The sequence below is a fragment of the Barbus barbus genome, assembly GCF_936440315.1.
Source record: "Barbus barbus genome assembly, chromosome: 32".
NCBI lineage: Eukaryota > Metazoa > Chordata > Actinopteri > Cypriniformes > Cyprinidae > Barbus > Barbus barbus.
Genome location: NC_136760.1, coordinates 28,606,465 through 28,631,290, shown reverse-complemented (window position 1 = coordinate 28,631,290; position 24,826 = coordinate 28,606,465). Strand labels below are relative to the sequence as shown.

The window sequence follows — 24,826 nt, the reverse complement described above, 5'->3', positions numbered from 1 at the left end:
ACAGACACACACAAACTCACTCACTCACACACACACACACACACACACACATGCACACACACACACGTTTGTAGTCGTTACAGCATTAACTGCTCTGATGGCTGAGTAAGAAATTATGGAGAAACAGTGAGGGACCTTTGCAGTTCAAAGGTGTAATTATTACCATTCAAAACCTTCTATTAGCATAATATAATTTATTTAGCCAATCAGTCATCAGAGGAGATTCGGTGTGACAGGAGCGATTTACCAACCTGCAGACGAACAGCACACAAACACACAGATCTGAACACAAACGCTGTGCTGCTGCTATACTCATATCTTTCCATATCCTGATCTGTTGTTGTTTTCATCTGACGGTCAGATCTTCTGGTTTATATGGGCACTGGAAGAGTCTCTCCAGACAGTCTCTGTTTGGCCTATTTTTAACAAAATAATAAGGCCAGAGCTCTGAAATAAAAATAACAGCTCATTTCCACTGTGAATGAGAGAGATTTTGGATGATGCTCATTTACGGACTCACAGTGTCTGTTATTAGATCCACTTATTAGGACACTTGATCAAGAGCCCATGATTTTGCTTGAGGAGCACAGTGATCTTTCCTGTACTGACATTTCCTATTAAAACGGGAAGTCTGAGTGGGACAGACTGAAGGAGTCTTTTTTTTTTTTTTTTAAACAGACAATATTTGTTGTTATTCTGGAGAGAATTTGATTGGGCAAAATAAAATAAAATAGAATAGAATTAAATAAATTAAAATAAAATTTTATTTAATAAAATCAAATTTAATTAAATTTAATAAAAAAAATCCATAATTGGAATGTATGAATAAATAAATGTATTAATTCCAAAAGAATTATTGGAATGAATAGTTCAATTAATTCACATTACTGGAATGAATGAATGAATGAATATTATTTAGTGTTTATACATTGAGGTAATGTTGTGCTGGTAATTTTTTATTTATAAATTTTTTTGTAATCAAAGATCAATTTAAATTTTTTTATATTATTTGTTTTATATAGTCTAATTATAGTTCTAATTAGTCTGTTTACTTTTTTAAATTTTTCACTTGTTCTGTTTTTTTTTTTTTTACTTCATTTAAAAAATTAGCTCTTTTTTTTTTAAATAATAACTGAACAAATTGTAAAAAATAAAAAATGACTGTACTCTACTGGGGGTTTAATGCACTTGACTGACTGACTGACTGATTGATTGATGGACAACAAGAACAATTGAAGAACAACAACAAAATTATTTATTTAAAATTTGTACTTTTTTTTCGCAAAAAATCCTAAAGCTAAAACTGGCCTCACTTCATTGAAATATTTGAAATGTCCTTAATTAATGAAAATAATGTCACAATACCACAAATCTCAAAGGCCATAAAAAGGGCTTAATTTCATCATGCATCATATAATTTCTTATCTATAGGTGCAGTATGTTCACATCACAGCTAGCTTCATGCTAAACCACTTTCCATGGTCCTCTCCATCACTGCTCGTGTCAGCAGCGCTGCGTTCTGATTGGATGAGGCAGCTGTCAGCGGTTGTCAAGGACAACCGGATGCATGTCTATTTTTAAGTGAGGTGCAGCACGTGCCTTCAGGCTCAAAAACACACACACTTCACAGCTCACATTAAACACTGCCAACACAACAGACACACACACACACACACACACACTCCATCAACCATACACTGCAATCAGACATCAATCCTGAGTCACACTGAACACTTAAACGAGAAATAAATGAGACCTGTCAGACTCAGATATCATTGTGGATCTGCAGGGATTTTAGAAAGGTGCATCACTTACAACAACAGACTTAAACAATGACTAATAACTACCTGCATTCAATCAATAGATCAAGGCGCTTGCAACAACAAGCTCATGGGTTTGATTCCCAGAGAATGCATTAACTGATCAAATGCACCGTAAGTCACTCTGGATAAAAGCATCTCCCTAATGCATTAATGTTAATGTAAATAGATATTTGACTACTGGCACATAACGGATCAGGTCACGTAGAGGATATCTGGTAACACTTCACTTAAAGCCTTTATTTATATAGTGCACTATAGTGCAACTGTGGAGTGTAACTATTGTTCACAGAATAGTGTACTATAGTGTAACTGTATAGTGTCTCTGTATAGTGTACTAGAAACTGTACAGTGTATTATAGTGTAACTGTATAGTGTCCTATATATAGTGTAACTGTATAGTGTATTATAGTGTAACTGTGTGTAACTGTATATTGTCCTATATATAGTGTAACTGTACAGTGTATAATAGTGTAACTGTATAGTGTCCTATATATAGTGTAACTGTACAGTGTATAATAGTGTAACTGTATAGTGTCCTATAGTGTAACTGTGTTTAACTGTATAGTGTCCTATATATAGTGTAACTGTACAGTGTATAATAGTGTAACTGTATAGTGTCTCTGTATAGTGTACTAGAAACTGTACAGTGTATTATAGTGTAACTGTATAGTGTCCTATATATAGTGTAACTGTATAGTGTATTATAGTGTAACTGTGTGTAACTGTATATTGTCCTATATATAGTGTAACTGTATAGTGTATAATAGTGTAACTGTATAGTGTCCTATATATAGTGTAACTGTACAGTGTATAATAGTGTAACTGTATAGTGTCCTATAGTGTAACTGTGTTTAACTGTATAGTGTCCTATATATAGTGTAACTGTACAGTGTATAATAGTGTAACTGTATAGTGTCCTATATATAGTGTAACTGTATAGTGTATTATAGTGTAACTGTGTGTAACTGTATATTGTCCTATATATAGTGTAACTGTACAGTGTATAATAGTGTAACTGTATAGTGTCCTATATATAATGTAACTGTACAGTGTATAATAGTGTAACTGTATAGTGTCCTATAGTGTAACTGTGTTTAACTGTATAGTGTCCTATATATAGTGTAACTGTATAGTGTATTATAGTGTAACTGTGTGTAACTGTATAGTGTCCTATATATAGTGTAACTGTACAGTGTATAATAGTGTAACTGTATAATGTCCTATATATAGTGTAACTGTACAGTGTATAATAGTGTAACTGTATAGTGTCCTATAGTGTAACTGTATAGTGTATTATAGTGTAACTTTGTGTAACTGTATATTGTCCTATATATAGTGTAACTGTATAGTGTATTATAGTGTAACTTTGTGTAACTGTATAGTGTCCTATATATAGTGTAACTGTATAGTGTATTATAGTGTAACTGTGTGTAACTGTATATTGTCCTATATATAGTGTAACTGTACAGTGTATTATAGTGTAACTGTATAGTGTCCTATATATAGTGTAACTGTACAGTGTATAATAGTGTAACTGTATAATGTCCTATATATAGTGTAACTGTACAGTGTATAATAGTGTAACTGTATAGTGTCCTATAGTGTAACTGTATAGTGTCCTATATATAGTGTAACTGTATAGTGTCCTATAGTGTAACTGTATAGTGTCTTATATATAGTGTAACTGTACAGTGTATTATAGTGTAACTGTATAGTGTCCTATATATAGTGTAACTGTACAGTGTATTATAGTGTAACTGTATAGTGTCCTATATATAGTGTAACTGTACAGTGTATAATAGTGTAACTGTATAATGTCCTATATATAGTGTAACTGTACAGTGTATAATAGTGTAACTGTATAGTGTCCTATAGTGTAACTGTATAGTGTCCTATATATAGTGTAACTGTATAGTGTCCTATAGTGTAACTGTATAGTGTCCTATATATAGTGTAACTGTATAGTGTATTATAGTGTAACTTTGTGTAACTATATTGTCCTATATATAGTGTAGGTGTATAGTGTATAATAGTGTAACTGTATAATGTCCTATATATAGTGTAACTGTACAGTGTATAATAGTGTAACTGTATAGTGTCCTATAGTGTAACTGTATAGTGTATTATAGTGTAACTTTGTGTAACTATATTGTCCTATATATAGTGTAACTGTACAGTGTATAATAGTGTAACTGTATAGTGTCCTATAGTGTAACTGTATAGTGTATTATAGTGTAACTTTGTGTAACTATATTGTCCTATATATAGTGTAGGTGTATAGTGTCCTATAGTGTAGTGATTCATGGTTGACAAAGAACGCAGCAACTGGATGTATTAATATTGAACTTAACACAATCTGTTTTATAAACGATTAATCGTCTCCTATTTTTCACCGATGTGTTTGCAGATTCTCATTGATTTATCAGTGGGATTATTGATGAATTATTAGGCTGCATGTAAACGCAGCTATCGTCCCTGGACCCTGAAACTCAAACAGCAAATAAACCAAACCGAGCTTCAAAGCAAAACGTCATCTGTGCGTTTACCGCAAATCAAGCACTCGATCATTACAGTGGCACTAAACTCTAATCCTGCAGATCCAGATCGAGAGTTATTTGATACTTCGGCTCTCAGCGTGACTCAGGATTTCTGACACTTTTCACATTTTCTCTCTTTCTCTGTTTTCCTGATGGCAAAGTGTGATGCATGCTGGGTAATCCGCTGAGAATGAAGAGAAATGTAAATGTCAGAACACAAGACGATACCCACAGTCCCACCACAGTAATCTCTCTCACACACACACACACTCTTTTACTCACTCGTGTGTGTGTGTGTGTTCCTGTAACCTCATTTGACACTATGTGACTGGTTGTAATAGTGACCGTACGTGTCATTTCAGTCTGTAATACTTACATTCAGTGTGGTTAATCGTTGATTTCAAAACAGTTAATAAAGTTACAGACAATACAAAGTGGAATATACTGTACATCTTGTATAAATCTACTTCACTTGCTACTAAGTGCCTACTTACAAAATATTTTATCAGAACAAATTTATTTAATAGGGTTTCATGAACCCTAACCATAATGATGCATACAAAATGAATTAATCTGCGTTAATATACAACAATGGGACTATGGGACTTCAGCATGACTTATGACTAAAATAACTAAAACTAAAATAAAAATATATATTCAAAAAATATATAGACATAAAACACTACTACAAATGACAAAAACACACAACAAAATAAAAACTAACTAAATTAAAAGGAAAATATAAAAAGAAAAACTGATTCAAAATATTAATAAAAACTATAAAAGTATGAGTTCCGGTTTGGCGATATAAGAGAGAGCAGCAGAGACGCATAAGTGATCATCTTAGGCTTAGAACATCATGGGTGGGTCAAATGTTTCACTCTAGTTTTAACTCTAAAGCAAGGGGCACTGCTATTTTGATACACAAAAACATCTGATTTACAGCGTCTGCTGTCATTGCAGAACCTCAGGGAAGATATGTTATTGTCTCTGGAAGTTTATATCATGTCCCTGTTTTATTAGTTAACGTATATGCCCCTAACTGGGATGGTGTGAGTTTTATTAATAAGCTTGTTTCTGTTGCCAGACCTTAACTCCCATCTCCTGATTTTTGGTGGTGACATAAATTGTGTTATGGATCCATCCCTTGACCGCTCTAATCCCAAATCTTTATCCCATTCTAAAATGGCCAAAGCTTTTAAAATAGTTTTTTAAAATTGGAGAAAATTAAATATTCTCTTAGAGGATCCACCAAACGTTTTTATTCAGTATGGATTCCTATAATCTCATATTTTGAAAAAGCGTAACTCTTCCCCCAAACTAAAATTAATAGTGAAATTAAAAGACCACTTAAATGGATAACGCAATCAAACCCAATGAGCTAACATTGAGGTTAAGTATTTCCTTACTGTTTGTACTATCAAAACTTTGAGATTTATTTATTTAATCTTATTTTAATTTATGTATTTATATATTTTTGGAGGCGGGGGGGGGGGGGGGGGGGTGTTCGATGGGGTGGTTTGTGGAAAGAGAAAAAAACAAGTAAAATTAAGAGAAACTTTGTCAACTGTATGTAATATGAAAAAAAATTATAATAATTATATATATATATATATATATATATATATATATATATATATATATATATATATATATATATATATATATAGCTCGTTTGTCTCCGGCCAGCGATTGCTCTTTCATCGGCTCAAAGACAACATGTACCTGCTTCATCAAAGAATATTAGTCACTAATACGGCGTATAATTGGCTGCTTGCGCTCCTCTGATTGAATATGCATGGCTGTCTTTGTGCTGGAGTGGCAATAAAAATATCCTTCGTTTGATGTATTATTCCTCCTGCAGAGGGTATTGATTAAGCGCTTCTCAAAGAGATCGGGAGAAATGTTACTCGCACAAATCGATTGTGATTCCCATTCCTGCAAAACATCCACAGACTACAGATCACTCTGATCCCTCGAACAGGAGAAAACACAGAAATAAAACGACTGAAGGAAACAACTGTCAGAAAGATGATGTATTGGTGGAGAGTCCTTTTACTTCGGGCATAAAGTAATAATTCATATAGAAGGTCACATCTGATTCTACTCTTGCAGACTTTAAAGAGGATGGCATATGGTTTAGGATGCATCCAATATTTCAGATTTACTAAACAAAACTAAGATAAAGAAATTGACCGTTCAAAAGTTTGGGGTCAGTATGGCAGAAATTAATACTTTTATTCATCAAGAATGCATTAAATTGATCAAAAGTGTCAGTAAAGACTTTTATAATGTGACAAAAGTTTTCTATTTCAAATAAATGCTGTTCTTTTCAACTTTTTATTCATCTGTGAATCCTGAAAAATAAAATGTATCACAGTTTCCACAAAAATATTGTGCAGCACAACTGTGTTCAACATTGATAATAATCAGAAATGTTTGTTGAGCAGTAAATCAGTATATTATTATGATTTCTGAAGATCATGTGACACTGAAGACTGGAGTAATGATGCTGAAAATACAGCTGCAGATCACAGAAATAAATTACAGTTTAACACATATTCACATAGAAAACAGCTGTTTTACATTATAATAATATTTCACAATTTTCACAGTATTTTTGACCAAATAAATAATACAGCCTTAATTGGTGAGCAGGAGACTCTTTCAAAAACATAAAAAATTTAGCTGACCTCAAATTTGTTAATGGAAAGATACATTTCACATTTCTTTTAAACCCCTTATTTCCAATGAAATGTAATTTAGTTAAAGTTAAAGCATCCAGTTTCAACAGTATGCAAGTAAAACAAAACACCAAAATATGACACGGTTGTAGTCATCAGAACGTCATCAGAAAGATACATTTTAAAGTACTAATAATATTTAATTATTTAACAGATCTGCTTTATTTGTAATTAAGTGCACTAAACTCTGAATATCTTTCATAGATTAGAAGCCACTAATCTGAACCGCTTCCTCACAGGAGCTGCTGTTTGGGGTTTTCTGTCCAGTTTTGAGTCAGATGAAGGGACGGTGCTCGGCTGAATCTCTGATATAAACCAGAAGATGCATTTAAACTCATGCAGTGCAGATTAACGCTCTAAACTGATCTACGGCCGTTTTTCCAATCCATTAACACCTGATACGAATCTAAGAAGAGGTCTGGGTCAGCCTGCTATCTATTTAATTATAATGAATTCAATCTCTGAAAATCAATCAGCATTTTCCAGCGCTGCTCGGCAGACTCTGAACTACAGCAGGGAGATTTTTCTGATTTTATTGATTCATTCGAATGTAATGTTATGCCACGATTTGATTTCTTTATCGTCTATTTTCTATCTTAAAACTATTTTATAGCGGTAGGACGGTGTAAATCAGGGGTTATATACTGCACTACAGGCTACAGCGCCATGCCATCTATTGGATTTTACTGATATTGCATATTGGAACATCTGCATCACGGACTGGATGAAAACGCCTGTAGTTTGCCCACCTCTGCAGATTCGTATCATGTTTTTAAAGATCCCTCGCGGCCGCCACAGGAGTGATAGCAGCTGCAGATGGCCCGCGGGCCGTAGTTTGGACACCCCTGTTATACACTTTAATTTTAGTTTCTATAACGTGTGAATATATCCACTATAGCATTCTAAAACAAAACCAATCAGAGCGCCTTGTTATCACTAGTTTTATTTTGATTTCTCAAGTCTGCTATTAGCTTATAGCCCATTAGCATCGGCAGCGTGGCTACCGCTAATCTCGCTTAGTTTGCTAATACTCTATTCACACACATTACCATTGTTTCACTGTTACTTGCTTAAATGGCGGATTTGTGTCTTTGGCAGATTGCAGGTGAGATTTAATTATATCGCATGGACTTGATCTTACTGATATAGATATCGTACCTCAAAGTGATGATGTTACTGATCATTTCCTTGTATCGTGCATGCTGCGTATTACTGATATTAGTTATATGGCTCCGCGTTATCGTCCGGGCAGAACTATTGTTCCAGCCACCAAAGACAGATTCACAAATAACCTGCCTGATTTATCTCAACTGCTCTGTGTACCCATAAATACACATGAACTAGACGAAATGACTAGCAACATGGGCACTATCTTCTCTAATACATTAGAAGCTGTTGCCCCCCTCAAACTGAAAAAGGTTAGAGAAAAGCGTACTGCGCCATGGTACAACAGTTATACCCATTCTCTCAAGAAAGAAACTCGTAATCTTGAGCACAAATGGAGAAAAACTAACTTAGAAGTGTTTAGAATTGCGTGGAAAAACAGTATGTCCAGCTATAGACCGGCTCTAAAAGCTGCAGGGCAGAGCATATCCACAAACTCATAGATAATAACCAAAACAATCCAAGGTTCTTATTTAGCACAGTGGCTAGATTAACTAATAAACAGACGCCACTCGATCTAAATATTCCCTCACAGTTTAATAGTCATGACTTTATGAATTTCTTTACTGTTAAAATAGATAACATCAGAAATACAATATCAAATGTAGATTCTACTGCGTCTAGTATTTCAGCTTCATTCATCGCACCCAAAGAAAAACTGCAGTGCTTTACAACTATAGGACAGGAAGAGCTAAACAAACTTATCAGTGCATCTAAACCAACAACGTGTTTATTAGATCAGATCAAAAGAACAGCATTTATTTGAAATAGACATCTTTTGTTACATTATAAATGTTAAAAACACAAAGATATGAATGGTAGTATATCATGGTTTCTGCATAAATATTAAGCAGCACAAGTGTTTTCATCATTGATAATCATCATCAGAAAGGTTTCTGGAGTCTGTGCCGTCACACAGAAGTGAGCTGTTGTAGAATAAGGTCAGCAGAAATGATCGCAGAGCTCCAGAGCGGCTGTAAATAGCTTCTGTAAGTCACTCGGGGGAATGTGTTTATTAAATGGCAACTAAGTGAATCCCAGAGGAAAGCCATCGCTCTCTCACGGTCTTCATGAACAGATCCGGCGACAGGCAGGTCCTCGGGCAAAATCTCTTATTAAACACTTTAGCCTGTCGTATTTAAGTCTAGTGGTTCTGGGGTTTTGGCTCAAATCCCAACGCAACACATACATATTAATACATTGAAGCTGAACTCACATCGCTCATCGAGCTTTTCTGACACATGGAAAAGAGCAGGTTCAGCATTTTGTTTGACAGGTACAAACACATGCAAGTTTTAAGACCGTGGATGATGGCAGATTTGAATTATTTCATTAATTTATTTACTTATTTCTTAATGCCATATCAGCAGCAAACGCTGTTTTCATGTCAAATTCGGAGTAGAAGAAATAAAAATAATCATAATAGCAATAAAACTTCATGACATATGAGTTAAAGACATGAAGATGGGTAGATTATGGCAGAATTTTTAAACAATCAATCAAACAATCAATCAATTTATTTATTTATTATTTAATGCAATAGCAGCAAATGCTATTTTCATGTCAAAATCAGATAGCAGAAATTAAAATAATCATAATAGCGATACAACTTCAATAAATGGAGAAAATTATTTTTTTACAAAAATACAGCAATTATATAAGCTCTTTCAGTTTGATATTTGATAGAAAATCTAACATTAAGGAATCTTTTTAAAAAGCCAATTACTGACATTTCTAAATGAAACAACTAAATGCAAACCCGAGGCTCTACTGAAACACAGATTGAGAGCGCAGATCTCTGAATATAGAGCAGAGATAAACTACATCTCTAGAAACAACAAATGCACGAGAAAACGGGTCGGATAAGAGAGTTTAGCCCAGTCGCCTCACACGGTTTGGAGAAAAGCACAACAGAAAGAGAGATCTGTCTCTAATGAGACTTGTCTGAAGCCCTGCATAATTAGACTAATTTAGGGTCATTTCCACTAGACACTTTCATCACTGTGCCTTTAAACTCTAAAAGTCATCATTTGTATCAGCGGTTCTCAACATTGTAAAAACGTTCCACCTATTGCAACTTAAAAACTTAAATTCAGTCGCTAAACAAGTTATATACAAGTCATTATATACAAGTAATATCAACTGATATTAAAACATCAAGCTGAATTTCATATAACTTATTTAAAAAACGTATTTTAATGAGTTAAAGTAATGTAAAAACTTAAGTTGCCATGATTTACTGATCATATTATTATTAATTTTATTACAGTAAACTGGTAGGTCACAATAATAAAATGCAACAACAAATCATGAATATAGTTTAACTTTAGCTGAAGTTCAGCTAATTCATCTGTCACTTGTTACACAGATGCCATTATGAACCAGTGTTATTTCAGTATCATTGAGATAGCTTTTTAATAATATTTTGACTTTATGGTTTTGGTTTTACTTTGGTTTTATTTTTATATTTTCTGTTTTCATTTTAATTTTAGTTAAAGTTTTAGTATACATATTTTAGTATTTTTCTTGTGTGTTTTTTATATTTTTATTACATTTAGTTTTTATATTATAATTTTCATTATATTTATTACAGTTTTGGTTGCAGTTATTTAAGTACATCAAGATAAACTAAATAAAAATAGAAAATGTATATATATATATATATATATATATATATATATATATATATATATATATACACATACATACACACACACATATATAATTATTATTATTATTTCAGTTAAAGTTTATTTTATTTCAAGTAACAAAAATTGTTTTATGGTTTTAGTTTCATGCCAACATCCTCAAACAAATCATTTTAACATCTAAAACATTTTTGTTCACTTTTGTACAGTATAAATTTGGGCCAGTTATATGATATGAAAAGTGAAATCTGTCCTGAAGCAAAAGCAGCTGAGAATCAGTTCCAGAAGTGCTTAAGAGGATGAATATAGAGTTGGAGTGTCTCGGGAAGGTTTAGCATCAGATGGTCAGCATGTGGAAACGGCTAAAACCCCTGTGAAGCTCAGTCTCTAAATTCATACCCCTTAAAACATCAAATATTCAAGCTTGGAAAAGGAAAAATCTGCATAAGCCATGCAACCTCACTAATCGACTAGAAACCCACATATTTACACGATGCAGTCCTTATTCTGTTTATAACTGACTCGAATTCTGCCAAAACAACTAGTGATTTGCAGTCAGTACCATGTACACATTTGTAGTACTATAGATAAACCTTAAGACATTACTGACTTGAGCATGAATGTGTAGTTGAGTTTGAGTAATGATTGAGTCATATATCTAATATGACTCAATCATTGATGGTCCAAGATGGTCCATAAAACATGCATGTTTTTCTGATTAATTTTCTCTGGGGAAATCTATATCTTTCCATGTAGATCAGGCAGAACTCATGTGTCTAAAGTTAACAGAAAATAAAAACAGTCATGAGAAGTTTGCACCAAAAGCACTGTAAAAGGACTATTTAACAGCTGGTTACTAGTAACGCCTCATAAATGACAGATAGAGTTACATAAAAGTGATTTTGTGAAACTCTTGCTGTGCAGTAAATAAATATGATGATGAGAATAGAGATGATGTGCAGCTTTCCCTCACTGTTCTGGATGGACGTATTCATCATAATGTGTGTGCACATGCATCATAAACACAAACTCAATCAACCTTCACTCACAGCAGCTACACTCTTTGAGCAACGACATACACTCATACAAATGTGAAAATTATGCACTCAGGTGCTGGTAAACAAGTACAGTTTAACTTAAACTGTTAAAACTGTCAGGTGCTGGTAAACAAGTACAGTTTAACACAATTCTAAGTTCAGTGTTTCCCACAGGTTTGAAGGCAATGTGTGGTGGTCAGCCCGGGGGGGGGGGGGCTGCAGATGAAAAGAACGATTGGATAGGGGATACGATTGGATCCCCTAAAGGACAACATTCGGTGTAAGAGTAAAGAAACGACATAATTTATAACACGTTTATTTGATTCACAGCTGCTACATATAGTGTTTTGACCTCGACAACCCAACTAGGCTGCTAGCCTACATTTTACCGCAAACTTGCGACTAGTTAACTTTCTAAAGAAGGCGCAATCTAAGGGTCGGGACTTACAGTAACATCAACACACTGAAACTATTGTATTCAGAATATAAAATATTTTATAGCACTTTTTAATCTGTGATTGTGTGTTAAAAGTGTTCACGAGATACCAACCTTTCGCCAGCCGTCTTCTCTCCACAGACGATCCAGACAGATGTGGTGTGCACGGAGGGGAGGGACTGTGTGTGTGCGTGTGTGTGAGGGAGAGACGCGTGAGTGACAGAGAGATGAAGAGAGAGCAGGGAAACGAATTCGCTGCGTGTTTTAAATAGCGTACAAAAGAATAACGAAACGCAATATGTGACGGTAGGTATTGATTTTTTTTTTTTTTGGTCGGTGTTGAATCTGTGGCGGTCGGAATTTAATCTGTGGCGCACCGCCACAGATTCGTCTATGTGTGGGAAACACTGAAGTTTACACCACACAATAAGTTTACGCCTCTCAATTCTGACTTTACATTCTCACAATTCTAAGTTTACACCTCGCAATCATAAGTTTACGCCTCTCAATTCTGACTTTACATTCTCACAATTCTAAGTTTACACCTCGCAATCATAAGTTTACGCCTCTCAATTCTGACTTTACATTCTCACAATTCTAAGTTTACACCTCGCAATCATAAGTTTACGCCTCTCAATTCTGACTTTACATTCTCACAATTCAAAGTTTACACCTCGCAATCATAAGTTTACGCCTCTCAATTCTGACTTTACATTCTCACAATTCAAAGTTTATGCCTCACAATTCTAAGTTACGCCTCACAATTCAAAGTTTACGCTTCACAATCATAAGTTTACGCCTCGCAATTCTGACTTTACATCTCGTGATTCTGACGTTTGTTCTCAGAACTGTGAGTCTATCTCTCGCAATTGCAAGTTATAAACTCATAATTCTAAGTTTACATCTCACAATTTTGACTTTTTCCCTCAGAACTGCACTTTTGTATCTCACAATTTTCTCAAAACCATTTAACTTAGTTAATTTAGGTAATTTTTAATGGATGTATGAAGTCAGTTCTGCTCAGGTTCACACAGAATCACATGAACTATCAACATGACTCACTAACTAACCACAAACACACAATACTGTCTTCATCTTCATCATCTATTGATTCAGCATCTAAACCCCAAACAAACCCAAGTGTTTCTGTGCATCTTTCTTTACAATAAACGGCTTGATTTTGATCTTTTTTCTCATGCAAGGACATTCACACAATTTTAAGCGTGCAAATACATTTGAGGCCACTGTTGTGATGTTTGTGCATAAGGACCATTTCACTGTCATCTCTGACAGATCTGAATGACAGCATCAACACGGCTGCAGTGGAAATGAGTTCAGAACCAGTGCTAGCCTGATGCTCAAAGTTTCACTTTTCTGCATGGCAAAGCAAACCAGAAATACACACACCAGCGTACTTACAAAACCACCTACAAACATGGCAACGCAGACGAGGCGCTCGCCCACACATGCGTCAGTGATGAGCCATTAGCACACTTCACAAGAGCCCAAATATCAGCCTGCTCTACCAGTTAGAGACCTAAAGCTTCGACCGGTGCAATGAACACACGGTTAAACTTAGGGCCCTATGATGTCCGCGATGCAGAAAACGCAGACGGAATCGTGGAATCCAGTCATAAAAGCAGAATTTGATGTATCACGCGGAATTTCACAGAATGTCAAAATTGAATTAATTAATCAAAAGTAGGTCATTACACTTCAATCAAATTGTGATATGGACTAGTATCTGTGAATATAAATCCTGTGTTCGTTTCGTTTACTACACACACTAGTCGTCTCACTAAATGAGGACATAAATACATGAACATCTCCAGAAATGCTCTGAGAGTCACTTAATGAGCATTTTACCATTTAATTTGAGTAAAGCTACTTAACAACTTACCAAAAAAATCCTCATTGATTTGAGCTCATCCACCTCACTTTTTAAGTGAATATTGACAAAATTAGTCTCAAAATTCACACCAAAAATGGTGCATAAGCTCAGATCGATGAGGCCTATGATCAATCAGCTCCAAAAAGAAATACAAAACCTGTAAAAATACTGAATCCAAGATCTGGTGATAATACAGCATAATGAGAGATTTACAAGCAATTTTTTAAAAGCCAGTCATTTTTTATCAGGAACACTAAATCAGGTAAGGATATTCAGCACAGCACAAGAGTTAATCAATAAAAATAATTCAAAAAGACACCAAAACTTGATGTTATCCGATACATCCACTCTCTGGAACTGTCACACTTCCGAACAAATTAGTGGAACCAGTGTTTGAATTGTGTCAAAGCTCTTGGGGTCCCCCTAACCAGACCCCTTATATAGATATGATTCAGATTTTTTGTCTTGTCCTCGTTATCGTTGAGAAAACCTAATTCTAAGATAAAAGCTTATTTTATGATGATCAGTGAATTATGTGTACCAAACAATCACTAAGCAAAAAATGATTAAATATCTAACCAAGGGGTGTGCGATATAGACAAAATATGATATCTCGATATTTTCTGGGATTTTATTGATAACGATAATCAGATGATCTTTTCCTGAGTGTGTCGCGCTGCAGGACTGCCGTGGACAGCTGACTCCTAAAGTTTTTGATAGCCTATTCTTCATATTCTGTGTGGTCAGTTCACATTTCACAGATTGAATACTGATATTTGAAATTATTTTCACAAGTTTCATGTTTCAAGTATTATAGTTTTATTGAAATACCAGGGGACCCCCCCCCCCCCCCCCAAGTATATTTTTTGGGGCATTATGGGTGGGTCCCAATGCTTATGGGAGGTCCGGGACCCCCCCAGCCCCCCCTCAATTCAAGCACTGAGTGGAGCACAACTAGCAGTATAGTAACACACCATCGTGAAACATGGCAGCTGTCAGAGTCTCTCAGCTCAAACACGGTTTCATGTCCATCTGTGAGGATGAGAGCAGCTCTGAGTGAGACATCAATGCAACATCTACACATCTGAAATCACACCTACAAACTCCAGCTCTTCATGTTTCAAAACCACACCGAGTTCAAAGCACACTGAGATGAAGCCTGTTACTAATGAAGAGTCATTCTTACATTTCATTGCATGATGCATGAAGTTATTATAAAACACAAACAGCTTCAAACTGAAGTAGATTGAGCAGCTTTAGTCCTGCTTTATCGTCACTGAACACTGGTGAAAACTCATGGTGTCAAACGGTTCATGAAACATCAACACACACGTCCTGACTGAGCATCAAATAGACCGACAGCTGCAGAAATTAAATCAGTGCGCATCGATATGGAATCATCGGAGCGATCTAATGCTGAGTGAGCAGGACTGTTCATGTCTGCAGGTGTTTTAGGAGATGATGGATCCACTTACTTTCCTGTAGACCAGCATGTTGGGAGACTCGTCGGCCACACCGTTACTGCTCTGAGCGCACGAGCTCGGCTGAGCCATACTGTAGCAGAGCAACGGATACTCCTGACCCACAGACAGAGAGAGAGAGAGACAGATTACAGACAGACAGCTAGAACCAGAGAACAATGGATGGATAGAGAGACAGACGAAGGTGAAGTGAAGGTGAAGTGACATACTGCCAAGGATGGTGACCCATACTCGGAATTCGTGCTCTACATTTAACCCATCCATCGTGCACACACACAGCAGTGAACACACACACACACACACACACAGCAGTGATCACACACACACACACACACACACACAGCAGTGAACACACACACACACACAGCAGTGAACACACACACACCGTGAACACACACACCGTGAACACACACACACACACACAGCAGTGAACACACACACACACACAGCAGTGATCACACACACACACACACACAGCAGTGAACACACACACACACACAGCAGTGATCACACACACACACACACACACACACACACACCGTGAACACACACACACACACACACACACACACAGCAGTGAACACACACACACACACCGTGAACACACACACACACACCGTGAACACACACCCGGAGCAGTGGGCAGCATTTATGCTGCGGCGCCCGGGGAGCAGTTGTGGGTTCGGTGTCTTGCTCAAGGGCACCTCAGTCGTGGTATTGAGGGTGGAGAGAGCGCTGGACATTCACTCCCCCCACCTACAATCCCTGCCGGCCGGGGACTCGAACCCACAACCTTTGGATTACGAGTCCGACTCTCTAACCATTAGGCCACAACTTCCCACAGACAGACAGACAGACAGTTTAATAGATGGACTGATAGATAGACTGAAGGACAGACAGAAAGAGATTCTACAGCTTTTATGACTATATAATAACACCAGATCCTGATGAAGACTTTAACGGAATGAAGATGAAGAATCTCACCGCACCGATGTGATGATGATGATGATGATGGAGCCATTCAGTAATACCTCCACACACACACACACACAGAGAGAGAGAGAGAGAGAGAGAGAGAGAGAGAGAGAGAGAGAGAGAGAGACACACACACACACACACCCACGCACACACGCACGCACACACAACGCGCCTCGACGCGCGGCCTGGAGGAGATGCCTGAGGACGCGACGCACTTTGACGGATGAGAGGAAGGAATAAACATGCGTTTACCTCGCACTATCGCGCCGCGTCGCTCCTCCGTCCGCGTGAGTTCGCGCAGGGCAGTGCGTCAGCTGGCGGTCGCGCTGAAGGGGCAGTTATTCATTGGAAACGGTGAGTTATTTGCCCATCGGTGTGACAACTATCGCTTTCCTCTCCTCCAGCGAGCGGCGACGCGCAAATCTCACAACTAGAGCGTGAACGCGCAGGGTCCGCGGCCAATCACACGCGCGCTCCCGCTGTCCACGAGAGCGCGCGCCGCGTCCGCGTCACACATTTCATTACATTAGACTTCCCAGTGCAACACAATACGATCATTTACAGTTATTATTCTGCGCTAGACTGTGTAATTTAGTATTTTTTAATCTACATGTATACAAATTGCTTGAAATTGCAATACAATTTCACAAACAATTACAAATAAACAGCAAATAACAGTGAATTTTTGAAGTACAAAAACTGAAATAGTATTTTCTTGTGAAACGTACTCCAAAAATCCTTTTATTTAGGCCTACTTCTATGTAAAATAATTCTCAAGTGTATGTATGTACATTGCACTGCATTATTTCGTATTACGAATTTGATTGTGGTTTTATTTTCTTTCCTTATTCATTGTTCAATTATTTAAGTTGACTTTTAGCTATATGTTTTATTTTTTCCTTGCTAAAGCACTTTGAACTGCCTTTATGTAGCCTACCAATGAAAAATGCTATTTTTGAAAGTCGAATTTTGGGGTTTAACTATCATAAAGTACTAAATAAGTCATAAAGCTGTAAAATGTAGGCTAAATGGTACAGATAGCATTGTTTTTGTCTAAAAGGAAATGTAATTAACATTTAAAACACATGTGACAACTTGCCCCGATTTGACATTTATGAAAAATACAAATCCAGCCTTTCAGATGAAATCACGCTTTATTATATAGTGACTATAGTCTGATTTTATTCTGTTCAACTGTTAATCAACAGCAAACATTTGATCATATTGGGTTTTAGTTTAAGACAGAATTCACCAATATTATTCTAGAAGGTCTTAACTAAATGTTTGATATATTATACAAAACCACTGCTAGAAAATACAAGCATTTATAACTCAGAACAGACCTGGACTAAATAGTTTAGTATTATATAACACACGCTAATATAACAGCAATCCTCTAATGTCATATATTAGGAGAAGGCAGTCTAATCAGGCTGTTTAATGCAATAAAAGGGTGAGAAACCTGCAGCAGATAATGAACACCCGCAGGGTTTGAGAGGAGAAGGTTACAGAGTTTGCATGTTTACAGCACTCAGGACAAACACGCTATTACACTAATGTTTCATCAAATGATGGAAATGTTAAAGGTTTCCTCACTCACAGTCCATCAGTGTTGGGTTTAAATGAATAGTGACCCAAAAATGAAAGAAAACCTGCTACAGATCTGCTCACCTTCAGATCATCTGAGATTAGGATGAGTGTGTTTCTTCATCAGGTTTGTATAAATGTGTCTCTGCATCAGTGTCTCAGCAATGGATGCTCTGCAGTGAATGGGTGCCGTCAGAATGAGAGTCTGATAAAAAACATCACAATAATCCACACCACTCCAGTCCGTCAGTTAACATCTGGAGAAGACAAAAGCTGAAACACATCCAGAATTAAGACATTTTTAACTAAAATACTGTCCATAATCCATAATAATGTGTGGATTATTGGGATGTTTTTATCAGACTCTCATTCCGACGGCACCCATTCACTGCAGAGCCTCATTTTTAAAATGTTATGTAAGTAAAGTTTTATTTACTTAACAGCCTACTCACCAAACCTTAAAACATACTTAACGTCTCACAGCATCGTCTGACTAATGTGAGATGGACACTAAAGGGCTGCGAGAGATCGATTCCGTTCTAGAAATAAACTTTAACGGCCTGTCTGTGCGTATAAATGTTCATTTATCTCCAGTTCTCTCCATATGGAAACTACAGGTCAGCGTTGAGCTTCACTCACAAACCGCAGGATGATGTTTAGCTGCTCTGACATGTGCTCGTCTCAGGTAACGTTCATTAGTTTTCTGTAAGAGATGATTGAATCTCATTAGCAGAAGTCAGTCAATATCTGCCTGTGGCGTCTGTGTATTCAATCTCTGCTCATCAGCACCTGCAGTCGCTTACAAAGCATAATTCTATTAGTGACAAATCAATAGCAGATGATATATGATAGATATCATTAAATATAAGTAGAGGAGACACACCGGGGCAAGTTGTCACTCTTTTACTCCAGTGAATATTTCTCAGGGTGGGTTTATTTTTAAAGGTCTTGACTACAATAAAACCATATCTTTATGGTACAATAAAAATATACAGCCTTTTGAACAAATGTTGAGCTATAGTGGGGCATGTTGTCACAATGGGGCTGTGTCTCATTACACACTGATCTGGAGCCTGCGGAGCCGCCACATGTCACTCGCCTCTCGCCTGCGTCTCCTGAAGGAGCTTCTCTCCTGTCGTGACCATATGCCGCTCTGACCCCCGCCGCACCACGGCATGCTGGGAATGAACTCACACAGACATTAACATGCCAGTCAGGAAGCAGCAGAGCAGGTGAAATGCCAGAGATGAGTTCAGGAAGATCCACTTCTGTGAGCATCATCATCATCTTCATCAGTGCTTCACAGAGGAAACCTGCTCACATCACACCAGCCTGTTTCTGAGACGTTCAAAATCAAATACAATAATAAATGCTTATTGTATTTTGGGAATGTCTGAAATTATTTGCATTTTGTAAAGGTTGAGATTATGAAGATTCTGCATCTAGACTTGCCTTTTACTCTCTTGTTTTTCTTGCTTGAAGGGATACCCCAGCATTTATGTAGTAAAAACCAGAGATATATATTGCATATACTCTTATTAAGTGCAGGAAAAACCAGAACAATTAATTGGATGAAGCCACACCCTCCTAAAATGGCCCAGTGGACAGAAAAACTTGAATCTAATAATAGAATTGGATATATGACTGCCCAACTCCAGCTGAAACTGGATGTTTGTATTCAAAGGTGGACACCTGTTTCTATGTGTCTGCATGCACTGAATATGAACGGATCAGTAAGGAACCTAGAGTGTATTATTTGACAATGTTGCATGTGTCTTCTTTCTATTCTTCGTAATTATTTGTATTATTATTTCTCTGTTTCTTTGAGTCACTGCTGCTGAATGTTTAGTTCATTGTTTGTCATTTGCTTTAATGTATAAAACTAAAGTAAAATAAGTGCTAACTAAAATGAAACTTTATTTTAGATTTTAGTTGCCAAAGCAACACTCATTTTCATTTAGTTTAACTTGATGTACTAAAATAACGAAACCAACTAAAAATAAAATTAATAAAACTATAAAGACATCAAATGCTAATAATGACAACAAAAATACAAAAAGTTTAACTAAAATTAAAATGCAAGTATAACTCATTTTAAAATATTCATCTATATAATAGTAATAAACTTAAATTTGGAAATGAAAGGAAATGCATCAAATATAAATATATATTTTTTCTTTATATTACAGATTATTGGGGGAAAAGGACAAGTACATTGTCACTATGCAAAAAAAAAAAGCTTTTTCCTCATGCAAAATTTATTTATGTTCATTTCTTAACTGGTTTAGTGAGATTCACCAAGCAAGTAAATGTGTTTCTGTGAGCAGTATATATATATATATATAGGTATAGATAGATATTTTTATACATATGCATTTTATTTTCTTAATTTTTTTTTATGATGAACCTTTTTTTTTTTTTTTTGAATATTTTATTTTTGCTTTTTAATTCTTTTTTTAATTCTGTGAATCACTTTGAATTATCACTGTGTATGAAATATGCTATATACTGTAAATAAACCTTTGCCTTAATGTAACACATTATAATACCAGGATGATTTAGAGGCCATTTAGAAAAGAAAACTACACTCACACAACCAAAAGTAAACATTTTCCCCATTATTGTACTGTTGACTTGGGGATGGATATATTTGTGTGAGATTTTCCAATGCGTCGACAGGGAGCACAAACACTGATCAAATATTAAAACACAGCGTCTGTCAAATGAATAAATGTAAGCGCACACATCAGCAGATGTTACTGATGATCTGGTGTTACACGATGAACAGTCACAACAGATCTCAGAGCTCAGCCGCTGTCTGAAAGTGTGCAGAGACGGAGAGAAACCACACATTCTCAGACGCACAGGACTGAAACGGGTGTTTTATTGTACAAAGGCATCATTCCCGTGACCTTTAGCCGGGCGTCCCGTGGTTCTGCTCTATTTGGGTCCCAGCATGTCCTGCGGTCGCACCCACTGCTCAAACTGCTCCTCTGTCAGGAAGCCCAGCTTGACGGCCGTGGCTTTCAGAGTCGAGCCCTCTTTGTGTGCCGTCTTTGCAATAGCGGCAGCTTTATCATAACCTGAAAGAGAAGACCAGATCAGACACACAGGAACGGCAAACACTTCAATAACAAGACGACTGAACAAATCAATTCAGTGATCAGAGATGCAAACAGGTAAGGGGGGATATAGCATGCTGTACATGCTCATTTGTAGTTACTTTAAGGTATTTAAATTTTTCGCAAAAAACGAAAAGAAAACATTTAACATTTGTTGCAACATACAAATCAAAATTGAATATTTGTGACCCAGGAGCACAAAACCAGTCATAAGGGTCAATGTTTTTAAATTGAGATTTATACATCATCTGAATAAATAATCTTTCCATTGATGTATGGTTTGTTATGATAGGACAATATTTGGTACAACTATTAGATATTAGATACAACTATTTGAAAATATTAAAATATAATGAAAATCTCCTTTAAAGTTGTTCAAATGAAGTTCTTAGCAATGCATATTACTAATCAAAAATGAAGTTTTGATATATTTATGGTAGGAAATTTACAAAATATCTTCATGGAACATGGTCTTAATATTCTAATGATTTTTATCATAAAAGAGAAATGTATAATTTTGATCCATACAATGTATTGTTGGCTATTACTACAAATATACCTGTGCTACTCATGACTGCTTTTGTGCTGCAGGGACACATATTTGGTCAAAATCCCATGTTATAAAAGATGAAGTGCTTTGCAGGCTATTTAAGACAATATCGGCTGATTAGACGGCAATGTGGACTTAAAATGCAAAATGTTTGCTCTCTCTCTCTTCACCATTCCCACATCTCAGACCTCAAATACATCAAATATTACCGTTTCTAGACCCCCCCCCCCCAGCCTCATAAAAGCACTTTTTTATTGAATCTAAGCAAATCTCATAGAGGACCTATTTTGATCTCATAAAAGTGAGCTGTCACTGAAAGGTGAGGAGTTTAATACACATGCAGGTTCTGCTGCAACCCAAAGCATCTGATTTTGGCCATCGGATTGGATCAAATCTTGAAAATGGGTTGTTCAAAGGATTCTGAATTCGGATTAGATCACAAAATCCAATCTTGGTTTTGATCTGGATTAAATCCTCAGTTTGTGTTCAAAACGTTTTTAGTAAGATTGGGATACTTTTGATTAAAAAAAAATGGATTATTCTGATCAACAGAAGGGTACAACAATGTAATAAAACTTTAAAACTTTTGTAATGTAATATATGCCCAAATCCCCAAACAGCTGCCAATATCAAGCAAAAATATTATTTTTAATTTAAAGTTTTTTTTAATCACTGATTGTAAACTACACTGGCACAATCATCGAGATGAAGTAGTTATTTGTGTAAATGCAATGCGAAACATTGGCCCCTGATTTGCTCAAACCCTCCTCTGGAGGAAGAGGAATAAAGTGTTTCTGGCACCCTCTGCTGTCGTTACCTATGTGAGGGTTCAGCGCCGTGACCAGCATCAGAGACTCGTTCATCAGTTTGTTGATTCTCTCTATATTGGCCTCGATTCCGACCACACAGTTATTAGTGAACGAGACCGAAGCATCGCCCAGCAGCCGGGCAGAGTTCAGCACATTCTTAATCTGGAACACACAAATTACACAGAATTAAAACCCTGAGAACGACTCGTCTGAGAGAGAGTGTGTGTGTGTGTGTGTGTGTGTATATATATAAAACTGTGAAATATTATTACAGTTTAAAATAACTTATCTATGTGACTATATTTTAAAATATGTTTTATTCTTGTGATGCAAAGGTGAATTTTCACCATCATTACTCCACTTATAAATGGATTTACAGTCAATTTTAATCAATTTAATGCATTCTTGCTGAATAAAAATATTACTTTTTTTTTTAAATCTCACTGACCCAAACATTTTGAATGCTAGTGTATCACGGTTTCCACAAAAATATTGTGCAGCACAACTGTGCTCAACATTAATAATAATCAGAAATGTTTGTTGAGCAGTAAATCAGTATATTATTATGATTTCTGAAGATCATGTGACACTGAAGACTGGAGTAATGATGCTGAAAATACAGCTGCAGATCACAGAAATACATTACACTTTAACACATATTCACATAGAAAACAGCTACTTTAAATTGTAAAAATATTTCATAATTTCTTACTGTATTTATGATATACACAAATAAACACAGCCTTGCTGAGCAGAAGAGACTCTTTTTAAAAACATTTAAAAATCCTAATGATTCCAAACTTTTGATTCTGTCTCATCATTGAAAAATATTTCTGGAAATCTTTGCACAAATAACATTGTTGCTTGTTTTTTCTCAGGGAATGCATGAACTGATTAAATGTATATCTTTAAAGAAATCACTTGGAAACTCACGATCATCGGCTTGAACACGTTGAGCTCAAAGTGTCCGTTGCTTCCTCCGACAGTAACAGCCACGTGGTTTCCCATCACCTGAGCTGCTACCATAGTCATGGCCTCACACTGCGTGGGGTTCACCTTACCTGAGACACACACACACACACACACACACGTTTACTTAGCTATCTAAATGGGTTCATCCCATAGGCGTAATGGTTTTTATTCTGAACAAACTGTGTGTGCTATTGCCCTACACCAACCCTACACCTAAACTTAGTCCTCACAGGAGACTTTCTGCATTTATACTTTCCCCCAAAAACCTCACTCTGTATGATTTAGAAGTGTTTTGAAAAGTGGAGACATGGTGTAATGTCCTCATAAATCACCTTTTCCTTGTAATACCTGTGTCATACCTGTCTCATTATACACATTTATGTCCTCATATGTCACAAAAACACACATACACACACACACATACACACACACACACAGACACATACACACACTCACACAGACACTCACTCACACACACACACACACACACACACACAAACACTCACTTACACTCGCGCGCACACACACAAGTTTAAGTGAGAGTGTGTGTGTGTTGCATTTTTCAGAGGTCAAGGACATCAGAGCCCCCAAAAATAGACCAGAAACACAAGTCCAGAGCTAAAGGTCAGAGGTGAACGTCTCACACACACACACACACACACACATACATACATACATACATACATACATACATACATACATACATCATCTTCATCCATATTATCCACTGCACAGATACAAGCAGCATCCAGAACAGCTTCCTGTGAGCCTCAGGCTGTGATTGGCCAGTGGACGCGTCACTCACCGGGCATGATGCTGGAGCCAGGCTCGTTCTCGGGAAGGATCAGCTCTCCGAGGCCCGAGCGAGGTCCGGATCCCAGGAAGCGGATGTCGTTGGCGATCTTCATCATGCTGACAGCGATGGTGTTCAGAGCACCGCTCAGCTCCACCAGTGCATCGTGGGCCGCCAGAGCCTCGAACTTATTAGCCGCCGTGATGAACGGAAGACCTGCGGATGAGGAAGCAGAACGAATACAAACCTGATGC

At 36.6% G+C, this 24,826-nt stretch overlaps 1 protein-coding gene and 1 pseudogene across 5 annotated transcripts in view; both read right to left on the bottom strand.

Moving 5' to 3' along the window:
* The window catches only part of rgs7b (regulator of G protein signaling 7b), a 51,612-nt gene extending 34,386 nt beyond the window's left edge, over positions 1-17,226 (bottom strand). For 2 of the 4 annotated variants that reach the window (XR_013782556.1, XM_079388665.1), the window contains exons 1-2: positions 16,992-17,226; positions 15,756-15,857 (exon numbers count right to left, since the gene is read on the bottom strand). Coding sequence is in view for 2 of the 4 variants with exons in the window: in XM_079388665.1 (XP_079244791.1) it covers positions 15,756-15,833 (78 nt within the window). In the remaining 2 variants the exon portion in view is untranslated. Of the gene's footprint in view, positions 1-15,755; positions 15,858-16,745 lie in introns of all 4 variants that reach the window. The other 2 variants (XR_013782557.1, XM_079388666.1) reach the window with 2 other exon arrangements.
* A 3,558-nt stretch (positions 17,227-20,784) lies between these two features.
* Positions 20,785-24,826, bottom strand: part of LOC306852262 (fumarate hydratase, mitochondrial-like) — an 8,249-nt pseudogene continuing 4,207 nt past the window's right edge. Inside the window, exons 7-10 of the transcript XR_013786048.1 lie at positions 24,585-24,788; positions 23,741-23,868; positions 22,816-22,969; positions 20,785-21,409 (exon numbers count right to left, since the gene is read on the bottom strand). The product of XR_013786048.1 is annotated as a fumarate hydratase, mitochondrial-like (transcript). The remainder of the gene's footprint in view (positions 21,410-22,815; positions 22,970-23,740; positions 23,869-24,584; positions 24,789-24,826) is intronic.